Source organism: Cibotium barometz, chromosome 52, assembly GCF_041138505.1.
Source record: "Cibotium barometz isolate CiBa-2024 chromosome 52, ASM4113850v1, whole genome shotgun sequence".
NCBI classification, from domain to species: domain Eukaryota; kingdom Viridiplantae; phylum Streptophyta; class Polypodiopsida; order Cyatheales; family Cibotiaceae; genus Cibotium; species Cibotium barometz.
In genome coordinates this window covers 3,621,648-3,646,607 of record NC_141097.1, presented here as the reverse complement: position 1 = coordinate 3,646,607, position 24,960 = coordinate 3,621,648, and the positions used below count along the sequence as shown (strand labels likewise).

The 24,960-nt window shown below is 44.6% G+C and overlaps 2 protein-coding genes across 2 annotated transcripts in view; both read right to left on the bottom strand.

Moving 5' to 3' along the window:
* Window positions 1–24,960, bottom strand: part of LOC147608694 (putative E3 ubiquitin ligase SUD1) — an 89,688-nt gene that overhangs the window by 5,500 nt on the left and 59,228 nt on the right. The gene's annotated exons all lie outside the window — the stretch shown is intronic.
* Window positions 11,130–13,900, bottom strand: LOC147608695 (uncharacterized). Its single transcript, XM_086788474.1, has 2 exons — window positions 12,363–13,900; window positions 11,130–12,239 (listed from the first exon to the last, which is right to left on the bottom strand). Exons 1-2 carry the CDS (start codon window positions 13,781–13,783, stop codon window positions 11,384–11,386), a joined length of 2,277 nt encoding a protein of 758 aa, XP_086644600.1. The 5' UTR covers window positions 13,784–13,900; the 3' UTR covers window positions 11,130–11,383.

The window sequence follows — 24,960 nt, the reverse complement described above, 5'->3', positions numbered from 1 at the left end:
CCTACTTGGGTTTTCACACCTCTCTCAACCTCTCAATGAGAGGAGGTGCTGATCCCGTCACTTTTGAAGAGCTCGTGGGTTTACTCTTGCAGGAAGAGCAAACAAGAGCAAACTTATCGAGTAACCGTGGTGGAGAAAAGGCATTTACAGCCAAGGATAAGGGTAAAGCAAAGAGCTTTAGGCATGGGGGACAACAGTCTAGCAAGGCTGGTCATGGACAGCCCTCTTCTAGTGGTGAAAAGTCTGACAAAGGGGATGCAAACAAGCCCAAAAAGAAGGACAAATGTTACTACTGCCATAAGCCTGGACACTACATCAGTGAATGTAGGAAGCGGATTGCAAAAGAGAAAAGGAAAGAAGCAGGCAATGCAGTAGCAGACTCTTCTGATGACAAAGCACAGCAATCAGCTACTGTAATCCAGGAAGAGTACACTTTTTTGGTCACATGCACTAGTGACACACCAAGTGCTTCAGACACTGATATGTCTTGCATTGCATCTGACAGATAGCATGCATCATGGTATTTTGATAGTGGTGCTTCGAGCCACATCACTTCATGCAAAGATGTATTTCAGCACTTGGTTTATGCTTCAAAAGGCCGCACTATATCATGTGCAGATCATACCACATATCCAGTAAAGGGAATTGGTAATGTCATACTTATTGCAACCAATGGTGCCAATATATGTATGAAAAATGTATTGTATGTTCCAGGAATAAAGAAAAATCTGCTCTCCGTCTCAGCCATAAACGACCAAGGTTTAAAGGTTGAATTTGAAGATGGGAAGTGTTTGGTAAAAGACCCATCAAAGGGTTATGAAATAGTCACTTCTCGAACACGATACAAAGGCTTGTATAAGCTGGACAGCTTTGACAAGCGCACTTATGATGTAAATACAGTGGCTGCCCACACTCCTGCTATGCATGATGCAGAGCTATGGCATGCTCGTTTTGGACATGTAAATTTTCAGAGTTTGATGCTTTTGCAGAAGCATCATATGGTTGATAATATGCCGCCTCTTGAGTCTCCACCAAGACATGTATGTGAGGGGTGTATTTTGGGAAAGATGCAACGAAAACCATTCCCCAAAGATGGAGCTGTTAGAGCTGAAAGTAAATTACAGCTCATACATAGTGATGTATGTGGTCCAATGCGGACACCATCCATAGGGGGGCATCTTTACTTTGTCACATTCATTGATGACTACTCCAGGTTTGCTTGGGCTTACCCTTTGAAAGCGAAAGCAGATGTGTTTACATGCTTTCGACACTTTGTAGCAATGGCTGAAAATATGTGTGGATGTAAAGTCCAAACACTCCGCTCAGATAGAGGTGGAGAATACATGTCAAATGCATTCAAGGACTATATGCTTCAAAAGGGCATCAAACACCAATGTACTCTGCCTTATACACCGCAGCAGAATGGTGTAGCTGAAAGGAAAAATAGATCTCTCATGGAGATGGCAAGATGCATGGTGTGTGCAACTCATGTGTTGAACACGTGTCCAACAAAAGCTTTGAAAACCATAACACCATTTGAGACTTGGTATAGCCGAAAGCCAACAGTGGATTATATGCGTACATTTGGGTGTTTGGCATATGCACATGTGCCAGAACAACTCCGAACAAAGCTAGATGACAAAGCAATTAAATGCATTTTTGTGGGCTACAGCAATGAGAGCAAGGGATACCGTCTTTATAATCCAACTACACGAAGGATTTTTGTCAGTAGAGATGTGGTATTTGCTGAAAATTCAGAACAGCCCATGTACAGCTTGTATAAAAGCAATGATACACGCATACAGGACATGTTTGATGGACTTTTACCCATTGCAATTAGGGGGGATTCAGATCAGCCAGCCCCTACACAAGAAAATCCACATGTAGAACATGTGGAACAGCCAGCCATTCAGCCCCCTTATGTGGAAGAAGTGGAAGATCTTGTCAGGGAAGAGCAAACAGCCATAGACACAGCCAAGTCAGTGCCAAGATGGTTGCTGAAAACTTTGCAAGAAAGCAAACTTGCAGCTCCACTCACAGGTAGAACAAGGGCTAGTTCCAGCCATGCTTTAAATGTACATCGTGGGGAGTCTGCATTCGCAAAGGGTGGTCTCTTTGATTCAGAAGAGCCTTCTTCTTATTATGAAGCACATGAGAATGAGCATTGGTTGCAAGCTATGCAAGCTGAAATTTCTTCTATAATGAAGAACAATACATGGGATCTTGTGGAATTGCCTAAAGGCAAGCATGTAATTGGAACAAAGTGGGTGTACAAAGTCAAAAGAAAGTCTGATGGTACTATTGACAGGTACAAAGCAAGACTTGTGGCTAAAGGCTACTCCCAGAAAAATGGAATAGATTATGAAGAGACACTTGCTCCTACTTCGAGAATGACCACAATAAGATCAGTGATTGCATTGGCTGCCCATAAAGGATGGAAAGTGCATCAATTGGATATCAAAACTGCATTCTTAAATGGGGATTTACAGGAGCAGAAAATGCAGCCCAACAGCCCTCATGAGAAGGAGGCGCCAATCTCTAGAGAGAGGAGTGAGGTGGTGAGTTGTCCAGTGTAGGTGGCAGATAGGTGCTTTGTGGAGCAAGGTAGAGTGGACACATGGCTGGTTACTCCCTTTGTACAAAGGGGATAAGGTCTAGGCGGTGGACATTGGGTTTTGTACACCTCGGGACATCAGTGTGTGTGAACACCGAGCTGGTCATAATTTATAAGTGAGTTTTGGTCACCCAAAACATAATGAAGTGTGTACACACTCACTTATAAATTAGTGCTAACTCCTAAGGCTACGTTTATGACCAATACTTACCACCTATCACATGCCACATACCCATGTCAGCAGACAGTTTCACACGCACGGTTCGGAGGCGGACATCCCCTTACCGGGTACCACACATTGGTCAAGCAAGCATGAAAACAGCATGCAATTTCAATTACAAGCAAGCACATAAAGATGCTATGCAATGCAGCATTGGTATAGGCAATCCCCGTTCATGAGACTATACCAAAATAGACGTGCTCCAGCCAAGTACACGAGATACCAGACCCAATGGAACACCAATCCACTAAGCATTTTCGGGCATGTACACGGAGACACAAGTCCCAACGGAAAGCCAAGTCCAGAGTATCACATGAGTGGCATCAATCCCCGGCATATACAACTGCCATGGACACCAGTCCAATGTACATACATGATGAGAAAGCACGGGTGGACCAATTGGATGGCCAAATGGTGACATCCCCCCGGCTTGTAAACAGTTGTCCGCAACTGAAAAGAATCAAAATATTTCTCAAGCACATGCGGGCAATCTCTGAAGAAATATTCATCTACCCATTTAGCATCAATGGGAAGATATTTCTTAAACTTCACAAGGTAACGCCTGACAACTTTGCCTGCAGCAAGCTTGCGTTCCTTATCATACACAATCTGCTTTGGTTGCAAGATCTCCTCAAGCTCATCCACTTCTGGTGGATCCTCAATGACCGTTTCACTGGGCTCTGGCCCTACATACTTGCGAATGAGACTCACATGAAAAGCATTGTGTATGCCAATGACTAGGTAATGCCAATTTGAAAGCCACTTCATTGATCTTCTCGATCACTCCAAAAGACCCATAGTACCTGGTTGCAAGCTTAGGATATGCAGCCTCTTTCCAAGTCTTGCTTTCTCAAATTTCAGCAATACCTAATCATTCTCTTTAACATCCAATTGCCTTCTATCCTTGTCAACAGCCTTTCTATGCTTGTCTTGTGACCTTGCAATGGCTGTCCACACCTCAGCAAAAGCAATATCCAAGTCTCTTACATACTCATCAGCTGCAAATATCTCATCCTTTGTGCGAAGGATGGGTGGTAAAACCACCTTACCATAAACAATCTCAAACGGGGCCTTTCCCGTAGATGCATGCACCGTGTTGTTGTATGCAAATTCCACAAGCGGTAAGTACTTCTCCCAAGAAGACTTCTGATCCGCCACATAACATTTCAAGAGATCCAACACGGTTGAATTTGAAGCCTCACTTTGCCCATCCGTTTGAGGGTGATAAGCTGATGAGAAGTCCAATTTGATGCCTGCGTTAGCCTTTTCCTTGGGGGATTTCTTAGGCTTGGGTTCCTTACCCCCCGAACTAGGGCTAGGACTATTTTCTGTCTTAGTGTCTTTAGAAGACGAATTACCCTTCCCCGGTTAGGGTTTGGTACTAGACTGTGGTTGTTTAGGCTTGCCTCCATTCATTCTCATTTCTTCATTTCGAGCGAGAGTCAAACCCCGGTCATATGTACTGGGTTCAAAGTTGCGAACTGTGAATCGGATGTTGGGATCTAATCCACGAATGAATCGATCCATCTTGGCCTGCTCAGATAGCTCTAACTGTTGTGCTAAAGTGATAACCTTTCCGGAAAACTGAAGTACTAGAGACCCATTCTGTCTCAGTCCATAGAACTCATCTGCCAGACCGGTCATATACTAGGGCGGGAGATGGTCTTCAGGTCATGAACAAATGTATCCTAGCTAAAAACTGTGACACCTATAGTCTGGTCTGAATGAAGATTAGACCAATGCTGCCACCAAGTGATTGCCTCACCTGTGAGGTGGGGAGCCGTTACGTGGACTCGATCTTGAGGATCTGTGATCCTAGCTAATGGAAAATGAGCAGTAAATTGATGAATAAACTTATTAACTGCTAAATGATCACACTTACCATCATACTTACTAAAATTTGGTTGACTTTGAATGACCGTAGTTGATGCTGCAGCTGGTGGCACCTGAGGCTAGGGAAGCTGAAGAGAGGAGCTGGTATCTAAGATGCATGGCCTCCTTTTCCCTTTGGTGCTCAAGTAACATACGTTCTCGATCGAGCTCTCGTTGGTGCTCCCGAGCGACGAGTTCAGCCTGACGTCGGTCTTCGTCGATCTTGCGTTAGGCTTCCTCATAGTCCCGTCTATCTGCTTGTTCTTGTTGTTTTCTTGCTTCTCCTTCTGCTTTTTCTTCTCTCCGTCTGGCCTCCTCTTCTCTTCTTTGTTGTTCCATCTAAAAGAAGAGGGAGATGTAGTCGAGGGCTGCTAGAGGCGGAGGCGGACGTGCTGTTGTTGCCTCCAAGAGTTGGAGACGCTCCACGAGAAGTTGGTTCTGAGCTCTGAGTAGAGCTATGGTGTCTGCTGTAGTCGGAAGAGCAAGGTCTCTTTCGGGGGAGACTTCTTCCGGCTGATTGGTACTCTCTTCTCTAGACATGATGCTGAAGTCGGTGGTCGAGCCGGAACGCAATCTGACCATCCAAGGATGCCCTCTCGATAGGATACGGTGTGTGTGGACAAGCTGAATCTGATACCAATGTACCAGCCTATTGTGTGAGTGCATCCCAAGGAGAGGAGATCATGAAGCAAGTAAATGGGCCTCTTGAGAAGGGTTTGGTTCAACCAAGCTCTTTCCCATATTGTTCACCCATCCTCTTGGTCCAAAAGAAGGATGGATCTTTTCGTATGTGTGTGGATTATAGAGCTCTGAATAAGCTTAGCATCAAGAATCGGTTTCTGATTCCACGCATAGACGACATCCTTGGCAAGTTGGATGGATCGACATGCTTTAGCTGAATTGATCTCAAGAGTGGGTATCATCAAGTGCGTGTGGTGCCTAAGAATGTATATAAAACTGTTTTCAGGACAACTTTTGGGCTTTATGAGTATCTTGTTATGTCTTCTGTCACATGCACTCTGCACTGTAGTGCATGGTGACAAGCTGGCTCATCATCATCAGTGCAACATTGTATAGTATTAGTCCCTTTCAGGATGATATTTCTCGTACGCCGTGACCCCATTGTAATCCTCAGTCCAGGATAAGTCAGGTACGAGCTACGTAGGTCATTCTCAGCCTTAGACAGTTAGTCAGTCAGTGTAAATCCCTTAACCCACTGGAAGAGATGCATTCATTCATGTAGCGTCAGTAGAAACCTTAGGGTTTGCATTAGAAAGCACTCTGCATATTGCATATCATTCATCCATTGCATCTAGATCATTGCAGAACCCCTCAGATATGATCTAGTATTTATTAGAATATTTATTAGGATTTATCTGGTATTTTTCCCATAATTTTCAGCATTTAAACACCATTTATCAGTCATGTAACATTTTCTATCCACTCGGACAGCATTTAATGCCAACCGACCAACCCTCAGTGTAGTATAAATAGAGATGCTTTGCTCATTCATTCATATCATCTCATATCTCAGAAATCAGCCTCAAGCGCTTCAGCATTTCAGTCTTCAGTCCATAGTTCACTTCAGCAACCTGCGTTTTGGAGAAGCGTTTCATCCTACAGCCATAGGAGCATCAACACATGTGCATCCAGCCCTCCATCAACAAAACATAGCAGTTTTCAGCATTCAGCCATCAGTAAACCTTGTGTTTTCTGCATTCAACCCGTTTTCAGCATTCATCTCTTCATCGTTTCGCTACAGCCAATTGGTGTGGTAAAACTCAGCATTCATATCGATTTACAGCATTTATACATAGACTAGAAACAGTCCCAAACAGCCCCTATCTCAGCCTCAAATTTGCAGCCCAAATTCCATTGAGAAGAGTGCATAGACTCGAGATTGCACATCATTGGTGTTTCAACAGCCGTGTACAGTTCAACCCGACTCTTGGTCTTCAGATATCTTGCGTTTGGCTTATCGTCAGTCCACTGTCAGTCTCTTCAAAGATAATAAAGCAAATACTATTCCGGTGATAGGATAGGGGACCCTTCAGTGGGTAATTTGGGACCCCATACGGTGTACAGTTTCCATCTCTCTCTCTCTCTCTCTCTAAATCTCTTAAAGTTTGAAGTCTTAAAGTGGATTGCTAAACTCGCGAAACTCAGGATACAAAAGACGGTGTGAGCATTTGTGTGACAAAATCCTCAATTACGAATACTTCCACTGCATGTTACATTGGTAAATACTTCCACTGCATGTCCTATTAGGTGGTGAGCCACCCGGCACAAGATCAATGCGATGATCTTCCGGGTACAGGTGGCAACTCATTTGGTAATGTAACTATTTGGCCCTCCTAGCTCTATTTCACATAATGAAATCCATGCCCGGATACCAGACAGGTGGAAGAAGACATGGGGACAGGGTCCATAAGGATTGATTAAGAAAAAGCACCATTCTTGGTCAAAAAGCAAGAAAAAGCAAAAAGTCAAACAAGGTTGACCATGAGCCAAGGGCACCATTGGAAAGAGGAGACTAAGCCAGACCAAAAAGCTAAAAGCCGCTTTCTCAAAAAGCAGCTCTAAGGCCAAAAAGCAAGGCCCTGAAGTTGTAAAAGCACAAATCAAGAACTTTGGCTATTATTAATAATATTTAATAAAAAGACAAAAGCAAAGCAAAAGCATTACTTTTTGGCAAAAAGCAAGGCTTCCCCAAGTATAAAAGAAGCATGAGTCTCTCTTGAGCATCAAGTTGAAGAAGAACCTCTTCATCGCGTTGCCATCTTCGTTCAAGCATGGAGATTATCTTCTTCATCATCATCTATGAACCAAATCATGAAGTTTTTCATCACTACCCACTGATTTCAGAGCGCCTCCAGCAACTGCAATGCCACGTCACCATTTTCCGTGCGACTGTACGGATCCGTATAGCTGTACGGACACAATTTCAAAAACCCTAAAAATTCCAAAAACCCTAAAATTGCTCAAAAAACCCTAAAACTGCTTTTTGGATGTTTTTATCGCCCGAAAACCATTGAAACAGGTTTTATATCAGTTTTCTTGCTAGAAAGAGCTTTTCTAGGGTTTTCATCATCGACAAGGCTATAGGAGTTGTGGAGATTATTCATGGGATGAGCGAGTGGATTTAGAGCTTGGACATGGAACTTGGGCATAGAGCTTTGGACATGGAACATGAAGCTTGGACATGGAAGCTTGAACTTGAGCATAGACATGAAAAACTTAGACATAGAGCTTGGGCATGAAGCTTGGACATGAACATGGAACACAGAGCTTAAACATATAGCTTGGATTTTGGATTCATTGGATTCATTGGATTTAGATTTGGATATTTGGATTTGATACTAGCCCAGTGAGAGATACTTGTGGGTCATCCCCGTGGTGTGCTCGACATCAGAGATCTTGTACGTCGACATCGACTTGGATATCCTACATCGACATATTTGTTTGTTTTGTATTCATTGATTGTATTGATCCTCGCCAGCGTGCCCGTGGATTGTTCCTGAATAAATTCCTGAAAGGGGGCGGGGCCTGTTCCCCGCTCAATGTGGTGTACTTTGCAAGATCCCATTCCCTTTTCTCTCTCTCCCCTCTCTCTCTATATCTTTATATTTTTATTTCTTGGACACATGGTTGAGTCTGTCCTCACGGCACACTCCGCTGGGCTTACAATGATATCAGAGCAGGATTTCTCTTGAAGAAACTTTCTTGGGATGACAGAGCCATGTCGAGAGCAAAGGGAGACCATGGGCCTCATGAAGGGAACAACCATGAGGTTGTTACAGAAATTCTTGATGGGAACCGCGGCCATGACATCAGAAGAGTACCATGACTTTCAGCAGTTCATATGACCTCTCAGAGACCAAGAATTTATTTCTTGGAGAACCAAAAGAGAACAAGAGCAAAGAAGGGCTCAAATGTTTGCAGATTTCATCACGGATTGAGCCACTGAAGCCGGAGGAGTGAAGCTGCTAAAGCCTATTTTCGAGTGACCATTGCAGAAGGATCTAGAGCTACCAGCTCTATTTATCATGCACTTTCAAAAAGAAGCCAGAGAGATCGAAAGATCATCAGATTGACATCATGCCAAGAAGTTCGACAAATGGTTTGTAGTGGGGCTTAGCCCAATGTATATTTCGACAAATAAAGCCATGGAATTTTTGTGGACCAAAGCTGAAACAAAACCTTTTTGAAGCATTGAGACTTTATGCTAACAAAGGACCAATGTTGGATATTCTAGACCTTTTTTTGTGGTTTAACATGATGAGCTTGCATTGGAGTAGACTTGCACCAAAAAGACCATGTTGTGGCCGATGAATGTCAAAGTCAACAAGGAAGCGGATGCATTATCTCGGAGACCCTTGAGCCATGCGGTTTCTATGGGTTACCATATGGACATAGTTGTCAGGTACAATATTGTACGGTTCATACAATACGATACCGTACGGAAAAATACGGTACGATATAAAAAAATTCTTATCGTACGATAAAATACGGTGTTTTAAAAAAATACTTATAAACTTAGGTCTTTCCAAGTCCAGATATGGAGTATTTTAGAAAGAAGGGAAGCATCATAGTATAGAGGAAGCTCAAACAACCATAGATAAGCAAAAGAAAGACCATTACCTACCAAAAAATTTATTTTTTTGGAAAAAAAATCGAGAAAAAAATTTCTTGAAAAAATCTGTACGAGTACGTACGGTATCATACCATACGGTATTCCATACGATATGCCATCGTACGTCGTACGGAAACAACCATGCATATGGATTTCACTTTGATGAAGGATCCTTATGCTACCAAAGAGGATTTCAAAGATGTTTTGGAACAAATTGTAGAATAGAAATTTGGTGACTTTTTATGTCATCAAGAAGGGTTTTCTTATGATACAAACCCAAGTCATGTGTAACACAAGGAATTGAGGCCAAAGTAATGGAAGAGTGCAATGCTTCTCCATACATGGGGCATAGAGACACTTTGACTACACTTCAAGCTTTGGAGAGCTATTTTTATTAGCCTAGTATGAGAAAGACATTGAGCTTTATGATTCGAGAATGTTTGTTTTGTCAGAAGGTCAAGTTTGATCGACAAACACCAGTAGGATTATTGCACCCATTGAATGATCTATGGGAGAATATTGCTATGCATTTTATCTTTGGATTGCCAAAGTCAGGGAATGATGGTATATGGACCTTTCCAGGATACCAAGAAGATCAACCATGTATGTCATCGGTTGAACCTTTCAGATCACTGGAGGAGATATAATGTTTTCCATGACGGTTTATGGAAACCATGTACAGGTTATCCCCAGAGGAACTTGTTTTGAAGGATCCATCAGGAATGGAAAAGCCAGAACAGATTGTGTTTCATTCTGTGAGAAAAAGAGAAAAGACAAAGGTCAGAAAGTTTCTCCTGGACTTCGAGAATTATTCGCTATTGGTTGCAAAATGGATGCCAGGGAAGTACTTCAAGGACTATCCAGATATACTTCAAGCTTATGAGGAAGAGGTTGGTCCATATGTATTTGAAGTACAGATATGGATGTCTTGCGATCAAGATAGATTCAGGAAGGGATTGTACCTCTAGCCCTCTTCATTGTGTGTGTGTGTGTGTGTGTGTGTGTGTGTGTGTGTGTGTGTGTGTGTGTGTGTGTATTGGACTGGAACTAACCATTATTCTGCTTATATAATGGTTATTTGGACATGCTCTAGTTAAGGTGGCAACGATGCTAGAAAGCCCAAGGAGCAAGATTTGTATATGGACAGCAACAATGCCAGAACGAGATTTGTATATGGGAGGCAACGATGCCAGATGACCTATTGGACGGCAACGATACCTGAACAAGATTTGTATATGGGAGGCAACGATGCCAGATGACTGTATTGGATTTTGCAGTCGGGCAGTCATTGCGACCAGATGGCCCAGATGACTAGTGGATTTCACAATCCGGCAGTCATTGCGACCAGATGGCCCAGATGACTGGTGATGAACTCTCAGGCGGTCCTAGTGACCAGATGGCCTTGAGGAAAAGTCTGAGCAGTCCTAGTGACCAGATGGCTCAGCACGGTTTTGATAAAACCAGACAAGACAATCTATGCACAGGAGAATCATTATTTGTGTATCGCATACTGATGTTCGAATCATAGCAGCCAGGTACGGGACGGGACGTATAATACGGCAAAGTATAATACGCGTATTATACGTCTTTTTCGCGGGGCCAAAATAAAAAACGCCGTTTTTTTAAAAATAAAAAACACTAGTTTAATTACATTTGGTCGAGACATGCCACATACATGTTACAAGTTGAAACTTGAAGTGTTGAACTTTAAGACTCAAGACTGGAGTTATAACTTATGAACTTATGAACGTTTAAACTTTAAACTTTAATTTTGAAAGACAAGGAGAGACTTGAGTTATGAATCATTATCATGCTTAAAGAGATTAGAGAATACAAGATAATCATGAAATGTACTGAGTACTCATGAATCTAAAATCACAAAATGGGAATCTTGAATCCTGAATCCTAACATAAATAAGGACGAAGCCGCAAGTGGCCCGCAACATAATAACAATGAACATATGTCATACATAAAAATGAGCCACTAGTCTGTAGATACTGGAATGTGGCATACAAAATGTGACTCATGAGTCATTCATCAGAGTCAAGACTCGGACTCTGAGCTAGAATCATCCCCACCATGGTCACGGTCATGCTCATCCTCCTCACTAACACTCCAATCACTAATGCTGGCCTCTCCCTCTGGCTCGGGCTCTGCCTCTGCCTCTGTCCCTGCCTCTGTCTCAAGGCCCCTGCCCCTGGCTCTGCCTCTGCCCCTGCCTCTGCCTCTATCCCTGCCTCTGCCCCTGCCTATGGTGCCGGTCCTCGTGCGAGTCTGATGTGCAAAAGAGGCTCTCTCTGCTGCAAGGAAAGCCCACACTTCATCTTCTTCGTCACGAGGGTGCACTAGCTCCTCCATGCGAATCTCAACCTTGAAAGTGTCGGGATTGATCTCATTGATTGCTTTCATTTTTTCCCTCTTTCGAAGAAGCTTCAGATTGGAATTGACAAAGACAAGACGCTTTAATTGTGCAGGCAACAAGCAATTTCTTTTCTTTGTGTGTATGGCCGCAAACAAGCTCCAATTTCTCTCACAAGCGCCGGAGGAGCAATCTTGTGAGAGAACCCTCATAGCAATGCGCTGTAGCTCGGCACAGTCACCACCATACTTCTCCCACCAACTGACAGGTTTAAGCTGGGCATCTCGAAGACTAGCTCGTGGTGAGCCAAAATCAACATCATGCATGTCGCGAAACCGAAGAAGCTGGGTCTCGAGAAGATCTTGCGTTATTGGGTCTCTCTCCACTTTGGTGGTGTACTCTCTCCATCCCACATTTAGCTCGCGATCATGTCTCTGAGCATCTTGTCTCCAAAGTGGATGCAAGATGTGGCTAACAGCATGAATTGGACGATGAAACCAATCCCATCGTGTTTGCCATATCTCCTTGATTTCATCCATCCTTTTGACATAGAAGGTTAGAACAAAAGACAATAAATTAGAATCTAGAATACATTATAAGAAAAAAGACTCAAGAGTCAAAAGCAAAGAACGACTTACATCCTACAACTTGCAAGTAGCATACCTATTATCATCAAAGAGGTTGCTTGCATTGAAGGCCGTGCCCACCTTCTCCATGAACTCGTAGATGAGGCCCATGGTGCATCCCTCCGAGTCGCTAAGGCGTAGTGCTGCGATCAATGGCTCCATGAATGCTACAATGCACTCCGCATCATGCCAAAAGACTGCCTCATAGATGAGATCCTCAAATCTTTTGCCCTTTTCGGTGCGGCTACCATCCCATGAAATCCATCTGTCATCCGTAATCATACGCCGCAAACCACGTCGACATTTTACCAATTTTTGGAGGACAATGAAGAGGTAGGCAAAGCGGGTACTTGAAGGCTTTGCGAGCTCGGTCTCACAATTTGCCCGATAGATACCAAGAGCTCGTTGCTTTCTTGTCACATAGTTTACCATAAACTCAGCCTTCTTCACCACATCCGCCACCCATGGTATGGCTCCCACATCTTCAATTAGAAGATCAATCGAATGCGAAGCACAAGGAACCCAACTGATTTGTGGATAGTCTCTCTCCACTAGTGCGCCGGCAGCCTTGCAATTGGATGCATTATCTGTGACTACTGCAACCACATTCTCGCTTCCCACTTGTTCTATTGCTGCCTTTAGATGCCCATAGATAAATTCAGCTGTATGTGCCTCCCCAGAGCCATCTATGACAGTCAAGAACATGGTGCCGAGACAACAAGAGACAAGGATATTTAAGAGTGGGCGGCGTTTGGTGTCCGACCACCCGTCACACATAATAGTACACCCATACCTTGCCCATGCCGCCCGTATTGGTGCTAGCTCCTTCTCAATGTCCATGACCTCTGCCTTCAATTCTTTGGTGCGAAGAACCTCATATGATGGAGGCTTGAATGTGGGCCCCGCATCCGCCACCGCACTAAGCATGTGTAGAAAAGCCGGCTTGCGAGCATGGTCAAAGGGCACATTGCACTCGAAGAAGTATTGCCGAACTCTTCGTCTTGCATTCTCATGCTTGATTTTGGCCCAACTTTGTTGAAGAGACTTCTTTGGCACATTTGGAGGTGGAGGGCTTGGGGTGAAAGATGGATGTGCACCACCGCTATGTGGATGAAAAGAGGCTAGAGCTCGAGAAGAACCGGCAACTGATGATGCGGGAACATCCTGTTGTGGTGAAGTCTGGGAGGAATCTATGATGGAAGGTGCCGTACCTTGAACCTCAACTCGGGCTCTCTTTCTGGCACGAACAACACTTGGATCTTCACCCAATTTCTGAATGACATCATCGGGAATGTCGCTGGGACACACATCAACTCCCTGGCCAGTAATGTGGAGAAGGTGAGCTCTAACACGTGGTGCACTGCCGGTGTAGACAATGTTGCAATGCTTGCACCGCCAATTTTTGTCGGCCTTGTTCTCGATCACTTCATCCCATACTGCTAATTTCTTTCTCCCCATGTTGTGTCTCACACAAGTGCCGCCGCCTGCGTAGCCTGTAGGTAGTAATAAGTATGCATGTGTGAGTGTGTGTGTAGATAGTATGTAATATGTATTGAGACGAGAAAGAGAGAGAGAGAGAGAGAGAGAGAGAGAGTTATGTTGCTGCCTTGGGGGCCTGAGCAAGGGTGGGTGGGAAAACGGGTGGCAAGGCGACAGAGGGGGGGGCAGCGAGCAGGGGCGAACGACCCCCTGCGGGTAGAGATGAATGAATGTGAGAGAGAGAGAGAGAGAGAGAGAGAGAGACGTACCGGGTACCGTACCGGAGAAAGGGGGGCGGCAGCGAGGAAGCGAGCGTGAACGTGGGCGTGCAGGGGCCAGCAAGGGTGGCGAACGGCGAACTAGGCGACAGAGGGGGGAGCAGCGAGCAGGGGCGAACGACCCCCTGCGGGTAGAGATGAATGAATGTGAGAGAGAGAGAGAGAGAGAGAGAGAGAGAGAGAGAGACGTACCGGGTACCGTACCGGAGAAAGGGGGGCGGCAGCGAGGAAGCGAGCGTGAACGTGGGCGTGCAGGGGCCAGCACTGCGAACGGCGAACTAAGCGACAGAGGGGGGAGCAGCGAGCAGGGGCGAACGACCCCCTGCGGGTAGAGATGAATGAATGAGAGAGAGAGAGAGAGAGAGAGAGAGAGAGAGAGAGACGTACCGGGTACCGTACCGGAGAAAGGGGGCGGCAGCGAGGAAGCGAGCGTGAACGTGGGCGTGCAAGTTCGGGAAGCAGCAGAGCGCGCACGCGGATCACAAAAAAATCCAGAGCGCACGCGGATCAGAAAAAAATCCAGGCATAACGTTAAACGTTAGCCTGGCAAATTTTTTAATAAAAAAAAAACCTCACGTTTTTTTTCAAAAGGACGTTTTTTATCCAAAAAAACGTCCCGTCGAGTATTTTTTATAAAATACGCGTTTTATAGCTGCTATGGTTCGAATTTCTTTGACTTTGTGTGCTGTTTTAGATGTATGGACAATGCTTGGATTTATGGCATGTGATAGTCCACTGGGCTCCAGACTACCTGGCCAGTACCTGGAATACCCAGTAGACGCAAATGATGCATTTTTATCACCCGAAAACCATTAAAACAGGTTTTATATCAGTTTTCTTGCTAGAAAGAGCTTTTCTAGGGTTTTCTGATGGGGAGAAAACAGAAAATTAGGGTTAGGTTAGAGTATTCATGGGAGACATAGACAGAGAAGAACAAGGGAGAGAGAGAGAGAGTTGTGGGGATAAGTCAACTCACCAATTATGAGTGTGTGACTCCCCTATCACACATGTATATTGCACTAGTACACATAGTGCACTTAGTACATTAAAAGTACTAAGTGTACTATGTACTATAACTTATGGGCTTGTACACACTATAAGGGTGGGCATAACGCCTTTACCCCAACAACCTCCCACTTAAAGGCAAAGTGCCCTTAAGTAAAGGAAAAGAAAAAATCAGCATGTACATGATAATATACAAGGCCATATCAAGGCTGAAACTGGCCTCATCCAATGCCCATCAAGTGTCTGCAATGAGCAAACCGCTCCGGAGGCAAACTCTTTGTCAACAGATCAGCCGGGTTGTCATCCGTGTGAATCTTAACAAGCTGAATTTGCTTGTTCTCTATCACCTCTCTGATGAAGTGATACTTCACATCCACATGCTTCGTCTTTGCATGAAAAACAGGGTTCTTTGCCAACTGAATGGCACTCTGACTGTCACAATGCAACAATGGAATATCCACTGAATAGCCCAAATCAACCACTAACCGAGATAGCCATAATGCCTCCTTGCAAGCCTCTGTGGCTGCAATATACTCGGCCTCTGTAGTAGATAAGGCAGTGCACTTCTGCATCCTGGATATCCATGACACAGCACCTCCTGTGAATGTAAACACATAACCGGTAGTAGACTTCCGGTTATCTGGATGACCAGCATAATCCGAATCCGTGTAACCATGCACTAATGCATCCTGTTTGCCAAAGCAAATGCATATATCCTGTGTGCCCTTCAGGTATCTCATGACACCTTTCACTGCTTCCCAATGCTTCTTGCCAGGGTTGGCCATGTATCTAGAAACCACTCCCACTGCAAATGCAATGTCCGGCCTAGTAGCAACCATGGCATACATGAGACTGCCACAAGCTGAAGCATACGGAATCTTGGCCATATCAGCCCTGTCTCTATCCGACTGTGGGCTGTCCATAGCACTGAGTTTCACATATGGAGGCAAAGGAGTACTAGCTTTCTTCCCCCCGTCCATATTGAACCTCTGCAAGACTTTGCCAATGTATTCCTTCTGAGACAAATACAACACATGCTGATTTCTGTCCCGAAGTATCCGCATACCCAAGATGTGATTTGCATCACCCAAATCCTTCATATCAAAGGTTTCATGCAGCCTCTTTTTCAATGCATCCATCTCTTTACGAGATTTCCCGGCAATCAACATATCATCAACATACAAGATGAGGATCAATAGACTGCCATCCAAAGCTTTCTTGGTGTACAACCAGTGATCTATGTCACTTCTCCTGAATTTCTGAGATTTCATGAATGTATTAAATTTATGATACCATTCTCTTGGTGCCTGTTTGAGCCCATAAAGACTCTTTTTCAGCTTGCATACAAGCTTCTCCTTTCCACTTACTGCGTAACCCTCTGGCTGCTGCATATGTATCTCCTCATGGAGATCACCGTGAAGAAAAGCAGTCTTCACACCCATCTGGATCAAGTCCAGATCATCATGCGCAACCAAAGCCAACACAGCTCTAAGTGTGGTCATTTTGACCACAGGAGAGAAGATCTCATCAAAGTCCACACCATATTCCTGCTTGAAGCCCTTAGCCACTAACCTGGCTTTGTATCTTGGCTTTGCATCAGGTGCAACTTTGAGCCTGTATACCCACTTGCATGGCAAAACTTTCTTGCCTGCAGGCGAAGGCACCAACTTCCATGTTCCATTTTTATGCAGAGAATCCATCTCTGACTTCATGGCACGCTCCCAAAGAGCCTTGTCTGCCCTCTGTAAAGCCTCCTTATAACATGAGGGCTCCCCACAGTTAGTGAGCATCAAGTAGTCAACCCCTGGAACAAACCTGTCAGGGACTCTGGAGGGTCTAGTGGACCTCCGTACCCAATGACCATCATTTGCAGGTTGCTGTCCAGCCTGCATATCATCCATTGGTGGCTCCTGTTCCATGCCATAAGGCTGAAATATCATGCCCGGTATCTCCTCTAACTGTGGTATATCCATAGGGATATCTTCTGCCATCTCTGGCTGTCCATTTGGACCATTTTCAGCACCATTTAAGGGCTGGTTTTCCTGCTGTAATGGCTGATTTACAGCCCTTTGTTGTTGTCCATGATGTCCATCATCATCAAAGATGACTCTGCCAGGCTCTTGTTGCCTTGCAGGCTCCTTATACATGCATGTTTCATCAAAAATGACATCATTGCTGCGTATGATCTTTCTATTCATGGGATCCCAAAGTCTATACCCCATTTCACCTCTGTCACCATATCCTAGGAATATGCATTTGTGAGACTTAGGATCAAGTTTGGTGCGCATTTCCCTGCGTATGTGCACGTACGCAACGCAACCAAACACTCTCAAGTGCTTGTATGACGGAGGCTTCCCTGTCCATACTTCTTCTGGCACTTTCCCACCAAGCCTCGTGTTAGGTGACCTGTTTATAAGGTGAACGGCTGTCATAACAGCTTCAGCCCAAAAACCATGAGGTAATGCAGCATGTGACAACATAGAACGGACCTTCTCCTGTATGGTCCTGTTCATCCTCTCTGCTGTCCCGTTTTGTGGAGGATCATAAGGAGTAGAGAGCTCCCTCTTGATGCCTTTAGCATCACAAAAGTCCTGAAACTGTTTGGACATATACTCTCCACCATTGTCGGAACGCAAAGCCTTCAGTGTTTTGCCAGTTTGGTTCTCAACAAGAGCAACAAACTTCTCAAACACTGAGAATGTATCACTCTTCAAACGAAGAGGATAAACCCACACCTTGCGTGTGGCATCCTCAATAAAAGACACAAAATATTTTGCCCCTCCCAAAGAAAGCTGAGGCATCTCACATACATCTGTATGCACAAGCTCTAACTGAGCATCTTTCTGTCCAAGAGCTTTCTTGTGGGGGCACTGTAGTTGCCTACCATATATACAATGCTCACAAAACTGAAAACTGGAAAACTTTAGAGAAGGCAAGTAACCCAAACGAGACAATTGCTCCATTCCTTTGACACTCATGTGTCCCAACCGGCTATGCCACATAGAAATTTCCGGCAGCTCGGTTGCATTTACATTAGCATGGTGACAAACACCTGCATGCATGAAATAAAGAGTGTCCACCTTAGAGCCTCTGGCAACAACCAGTGAGCCCTTACTAATTTTTCACTTTCCACTACCAAATGTGGTAACATAATCAGCATCATCAAGCTGTCCAGTAGAAAGCAGATTCTTCTTGATCTCAGGCACATGCCTGACATCATGGAGCATAAGCTGTGAGCCATCTGAAAATACAAGCCTCACATCACCTCTGCCAAGAATGTTGCATGCATGGTTATCACCCAAATAAACAACTCCTTCATTGCCAGCAGTATACCTGACAAACAAGTCTCTGCAACCTGTGACATGAAAGGAGGCACCTGAATCAATGATCCATGAGTGCATACCATGACCACCTGTAAGAAGTGAATGGGCATCAAGTGAAGAAGTAAATAGGACCTCATCCTCACTGCCACCTGCATGTGACACGTTGATTTCTTCAATCTTGACTCCACTTTTGCCCTTTGGCTTTACATCTTTGGCTTCATCCTTCTCTTTGTCTTTGCCTTTTCCCTTTTCTTTTTGATCATTTTTCCATTTGTAGCATTGCTTTTTAATGTGTCCCTTTTTGCCACAATAATGGCATTCCAAATCCTTTTTGGAGCGAGACTTGCTCCTTCCCCGTTCTTGGCTTTTACCCCTTTGTTGGGATCTCCCACGTGCATTCATTGCATTGGACTTTCCAACAGAGTTGTTTTTCCTGTTCATCTCTTCTTGAAGAAGAGCACCCTCAACATCTGCATATGACAGCATAGCATTCGAATTGCTAGTGGCTGTCCTGAATGTGTCCCAACTCTCTGGCAAAGTGCATAACAAAAAAGTGGCTTTGAACTCATCGTCCATTGCCAACTTTTGATTGATAACCTGGCTGACAATACCATTAAACTCATTTTGATGGGCTGTCATAGAAGCCCTTTCCTTCATCTGAAGGCCTATGAGTTTCTTCAACCAATACACTTTGCTTGAGGCACTTTGTTGGGCATACAAGTCCTGCAATCTCTGCCACATTCCCCAAGCTGTCTTCTCTTCACGAATGCTGAAAAGTAATGAGTCTGACACAGACAACATGATAGTAGATCTTGCCAGCTCATCCATATCTTCCCACTCTTCAGCAGTAAGAGAAGCGGGCATTACACCCCTTTCTTTGATAGGCTTGTGCTGCTTTTTCTGGAGCAACACATTGTAGCACTGGGTTTGCCAAATATCATAATTATGCGAGCCTTCAAGCTTCTTGATGTGAAGCAATGAAGAGCTCTCACCTGTGGTTGCCATAGCAATATGCAACCTTTAATGCCTGACTCCCTGCAAAATGTGCAAACACTGCACCAAAAGCACACAAAGTGCTCACAGTTTTTCTCCCAAGCTTTATCTCCCACTGCGGAAGCAAGAATGCAACTTTTCTCCCACTTTATGTGATGAAAACACCAAAATCTGGTTGCTGCAGATTTTGGACAGCACCTTAAATGTGCTCTTTTGCCCTTCCAAAGTACTGTACAGCAGTACCAAGTGCTCACCAATGATGTACCAAACCTGTCCCGGCAAGTACAGCAGCTGAAATTGAACCTTTTGGTCACTCAAAACAGTGTACAGCCATGCCAAAACATGCACAAAGCTGTGCCAAATCTGTACCAGCAGGTACAATAGCAATAAATGCTCTCCTGGCTGTCCAAATGAGTGAAAATCAGACTTTTACAGTCCCGAACACTGCATACAACAGTCCCGAACAGAAATTGGGCAAAAGCCCCTTGACTGCAAGCTGATTTTTGAGGATTCAAGGCATAAATGTCTTGCCTACTGTTTTGCCAAGCTCAACAAGCATACAAACTTGAAAAACCCCTTGATTTGAGATCAATTTCTGATCATACATGGTACATTGACGCACATGAAGGCATCCAGAGTGTTCACGATGCTTCCCCCTGGCCACATATACATCCAAATAATGAAAGCCCCTTGATTTACAGGCACATTGAGTGCTTGTAAGGCATCAACACATTATTCACAGCATCAAATGCGATTGCCTGCATGCAAATCAACCAAATCGGCACAAAAGCCCCTTGATTTGCACTGCAATTTGCTGCAATTTTGCCCAAATGTGCGATTTTTCACATCATACAGCATGTATGAGTGCTTAATTGCACAATTACATCAAAAGCCCCAAATTTCGACATTCAATTTCCTGCAAATTGATCCTGATTGTGACCAATGTCACCCAATTTCGCCAATTTTGCTCAAAAAATTGAGCAATTCGGCGCCTGTATTTGCTCAATTAATGATTGCACCTGCTCAATTGCAAATCCCCAAAAAAAATTTGAGGCAAATACCTTGATTTCTGATTTTCTGTTGCAGGAAAGGGGGGTGATGAATTTGGTGCTGCTCTGCAGAAATTTGATGGGCATTGGATGCTTTGGAATTGAGTAATGAATGTATCAGCCTCTTCAAGGCCTGCGTTTGCCCTTCCCGGGGACTACCATCGTTTTGTGGAGCCAGGAGCGCTTGCAGACGTGACTGAAGGAACTCGAAGAGGCGAACTACCAGTTGATGTGTCGCCTGTGTATTCGCTCGCTGCTCACGCTGAAGGGCCACCCGCTTTGCCTGGTTCACATGCTGCTGAGCGCCAACGCCTGCCTTCGCCTAGTAGTGCTGAACTGCAGATGACGTGATAGCCTTCGCTTCACGTTCGCCTGACGTATTCGCCTAGCGCTACTCGCCTAGGTGGCCGGCCGACTCCATATGCCCAGCAGCCTTCGCTCAACGCCGGGCGCTTCAGTTTCGCCCAGCGCTACACGCCTTGCCTTCGCCTAGCTTCGCCTAATTATGTTGACGCCCAGCCTACGGCTGCTGCCTTCGCTCGCTTTGTGGACCAGCCGATCAACTCGCCACTCCACGTTCACCGAACCAAGGCTTCTTTGTTACACTTTAAGGCCACCAGCGCCTTGCTGTAGCACCTGGTGTGGAGGTTGAAGCAGAGAGCTCGCCTTGCCTGGCGTTCAACACAAGCAGCACACTTGATTTGCTACCTAAGCCAGGAGAGAAATCAACGCCTGCACCTTCTTCTCCTCTACAGCAAATTCGACACAACCATGTTGGAAGTTGAGGCTCTGATACCAATTGATGGGGAGAAAACAGAAAATTAGGGTTAGGTTAGAGTATTCATGGGAGACATACACAGAGAAGAACAAGGGAGAGAGAGAGAGAGAGAGTTGTGGGGATAAGTCAACTCACCAATTATGAGTGTGTGACTCCCCTATCACACATGTATATTGCACTAGTACACATAGTGCACTTAGTACATTAAAAGTACTAAGTGTACTATGTACTATAACTTATGGGCTTGTACACACTATAAGGGTGGGCATAACGCCTTTACCCCAACAGTTTTCATCATCGACAAGGCTATAGGAGTTGTGGAGATTATTCATGGGATGAGCGAGTGGATTTAGAGCTTGGACATGGAACTTGGGCATAGACCTTGCACATGGAACATGAAGCTTGGACATGGAAGCTTGAACTTGAGCATAGACATGAAGAACTTAGACATAGAGCTTGGGCATGAAGCTTGGACATGAACATGGAACACAAAGGTTAAACATGGAGCTTGGATTTTGGATTGGGATTGGATTTGGATATTTGGATTTGGTACTAACCCGGTGAGAGATACTTGTGGGTCATCCCCATGGTGTGCTCGACATCAGAGATCTTGTACATCGACATCGACTTGGATATCCTACATCGGCATATTTGTTTGTTTTGTATTCATTGATTGTATTGATCCTGGCCAGCGTGCCCGTGGATTGTTCCTAAATAAATTTCTAAAAGGGGGCGGGGCCTGTTCCCCGCTCAATGTGGTGTACTGTGCAAGATCCCATTCCCTTTTCTCTCTCCCCCCCCTCTCTCTATATCTTTATATTTTTATTTCTTGGACACGTGGTTGAGTCTGTCATGGCACGCCCCGCTGGGCTTACAAGTAACTCATCAACAAAACAATCATCGTACTCTTGCAAGAATTTCAGCCTATCATTACTAGAGTGTTTACATGCATATTAGTTTCTTCGACATGATCCTGTACAAAAATCAAGTACGCAAAAACACTCTTTTTCATTACTTTCTTTATTTGTACATGAGATACAAGGGGAATGGTATCACCCTCTTCACCAGCATCAAACACATGCTCTCGGCCTTTATGCATGAAGGTGATCATGTTGGTCTTGTAAGCCTTACGCGGATCAATGTGCGTGTGCCAAGGCTTTCCAAACAATACATCACATCCATTCAAAGGCACTACAAGAAAGTTTACATGATCCACATAGCCTTGAATGTGTATGCGCAACTTGCCAATGATAGGTATAATCATACACAAAGTTAGTATATCAAATGGTCCAACCATCAACTGGTCTAGACATTCAGTCCAAGACCGAGAAGTTTCAAACTTCTCATCTCTCTCTTGTGCAATTCCGAGACTGCCTCGTGCATCAATATCATTTGGCCATCACGAGGGAGTATGTGATGAATCATAAAACTTATCACCCTACGAGTGACATGCCAATGCTCAGACAACCAAGAAGATACCTTATCTTGCTGTCAATCACAGACTAGCACTACTCCTCACAGTTCTGATTGGTAACTATGCCAAAGCATAGAGTGTCCCAAACAAGAAACCCACCAGGCCTCGCCTCAGGAGATCCTACATGGGAATACACTCTAGTATCCCATACCACCAGAACACACCCCACATTTAACCCCCGTTACACATGATCATAGGTGGAATGGCCAAGTTCACCTCCTACAACCCAGCCTTGAAGCGACCGAATACCTCTCTGAACACCAAGGTTAAACCTTAGGTCAACTTGAGGATCAATCTGATCCATGCAAAGTCAAGGATGATGAATACCACCATGTTCACACTCCAATCCTTCTTTCGGTCTCTCATAGTCAACACAATTGGTTGTTTGTAAGCCAGCCAAAAACCTTGGCCTAGACATCTTGGATTATGACTGTCACCACAAGACTACCTAACTTGGCACCCTATCCTAGGTTCTCCCAATTTCCTACAAGACTGTCTACCAATCTACCACCAAGTGGCTAACCAGATAACATGAAGAGTTCATGGTAAAACTAGGTATGATCTCTCCACCGTTTTTTTTTTTTACTTATGTGGAGAAGTAAGGGCATGCAGCAAATTAGATTCCATCACAGTTCGGCAAATACCTCGTAAAATTAAAAATTATTAATTAGGGGTTTTATAAAAAAAAGTACTTGAAAACAAGCGTCACAACTTAGGATATGTGCAGTCAAGACTATTGAGCTATTCTTGGATCCACCAATGTATGCGAATTCAGGCTTGAATCCCACTTAGCTAGAGCCTCTTGACACCACTTGACAACTCGATGGTAATCAGCGGTTGGCGAAGACATGGAGCACCCAACACTATCCTCCCTCAGGAGATCCTGGATAATGCGCTCCAATTTATCTTTCAACCTTACTACTAGTCACTACTTGAATGAGTGCAGAAAAAGGCTTGCAAAGGAAAAGAGAAAGGAAAGCGGCATGAATGTAGATTCTTCTTCAATACCTGCAGGGAAAGATGTTGCATCAGTAAATCTTGTGCAAGATAAGTGGACTTTCCTTCCAGTTATGATGCACCATTAGAGCATAGGCGGGTAAAATCCTAGTCATTTCACTTGCTCAAAGTTGCCGACTCCACGTCATTACTATTGGATGACTTGACAAAGTTACTACCCACTAACTCCATGCGTCTCTGGTGCACACGAAATCATTTGTGCTAACTTGGAGAAAAGTAGCGGCAAAAAGGAAACGAGTCCACGCCCAAGGATTATCTAACCTAGAACCGAAACCCTCACGATATTTCATAGATCCGACATCGTTGTACCCATCACATCGCCGTGATGGATTATGGCTAGCAACTCACCTCCCAACCTTAGGTTCAGTGCCTCGAACCATCCCTAAGCCTGAGTCTAATTACTGCAAGCCTGCTTGGTACTGATAGCCCCAACCTAGCTCCCATACCACTAGGCGAACCACTACCTTGCAGCTCCGTGGCTATGAGATCATGCATGCTTCCTTGGAGCCCCAGGCCACCACGTGACTTCTTGACCTCTTTTATCTACTAATAAGTGACCACAAGGACACTTTTCCGAAATCGGGGGACCCGGAACGATAGACCAACACTTCAAATACCAACCACAGCATGAAAGCACAGCGGAAGAACCATAAACAAGATAATAACACCACACTGAGCCGGAACGGCCACTCCCCCCTAGGAACTTCTTTATTCAAAGAGAAGCTTTTTACAATAAACCAAGGTGCGGGTGCATACAGCACCGAATTTTCCACACAGCATCAGCAAATCTCTTGCGCAGATATCCATCCAGTGCCAAGATAAAACACAACACCAAAAGCCATCCGAAAACTGCCTCAAAACAGTCCCATGAATCGGCTCATAAAACAGTCTATGAAACAACCCAGTACGGAGCCAAAAACAGCCCCAAACTCCGTGCCAAAACAGCCCCAAAACAGAGCCTCACATCAGCCCCAGAAGAGCTCTCAAAAATGTCCCAGATTCCCCCAAAACAGCCCTAAATCTGCCCATAACAAGGCTAGAAGAGAGAGAAAGTGCCGCCCTGTTGTAGAGCTGAAAACGATCCTGTCAAGTGGGAAAGACTCCGTTGGACACCCACACGCTTAATAGCACAACTTTAAAACCACAAATTTGAAATGGACGACTTAGTACAACTTGAAATTTAAATGAAATGAAATGGAAAGATGGACACCAGCACTGGGGCCGGAACGGGCCGACCCC

Bases quoted from the DNA above. Each gene is read 5' to 3' on its own strand.
- LOC147608695 (XM_086788474.1), bottom strand. From the start codon at position 13,783: ATGGGGAGAAAGAAATTAGCAGTATGGGATGAAGTGATCGAGAACAAG. The intron at 12,240-12,362 runs GTATGCTACTTG...CTATGTCAAAAG, and splicing joins AACCTCTTTGATGATAATAG to GATGGATGAAATCAAGGAGA.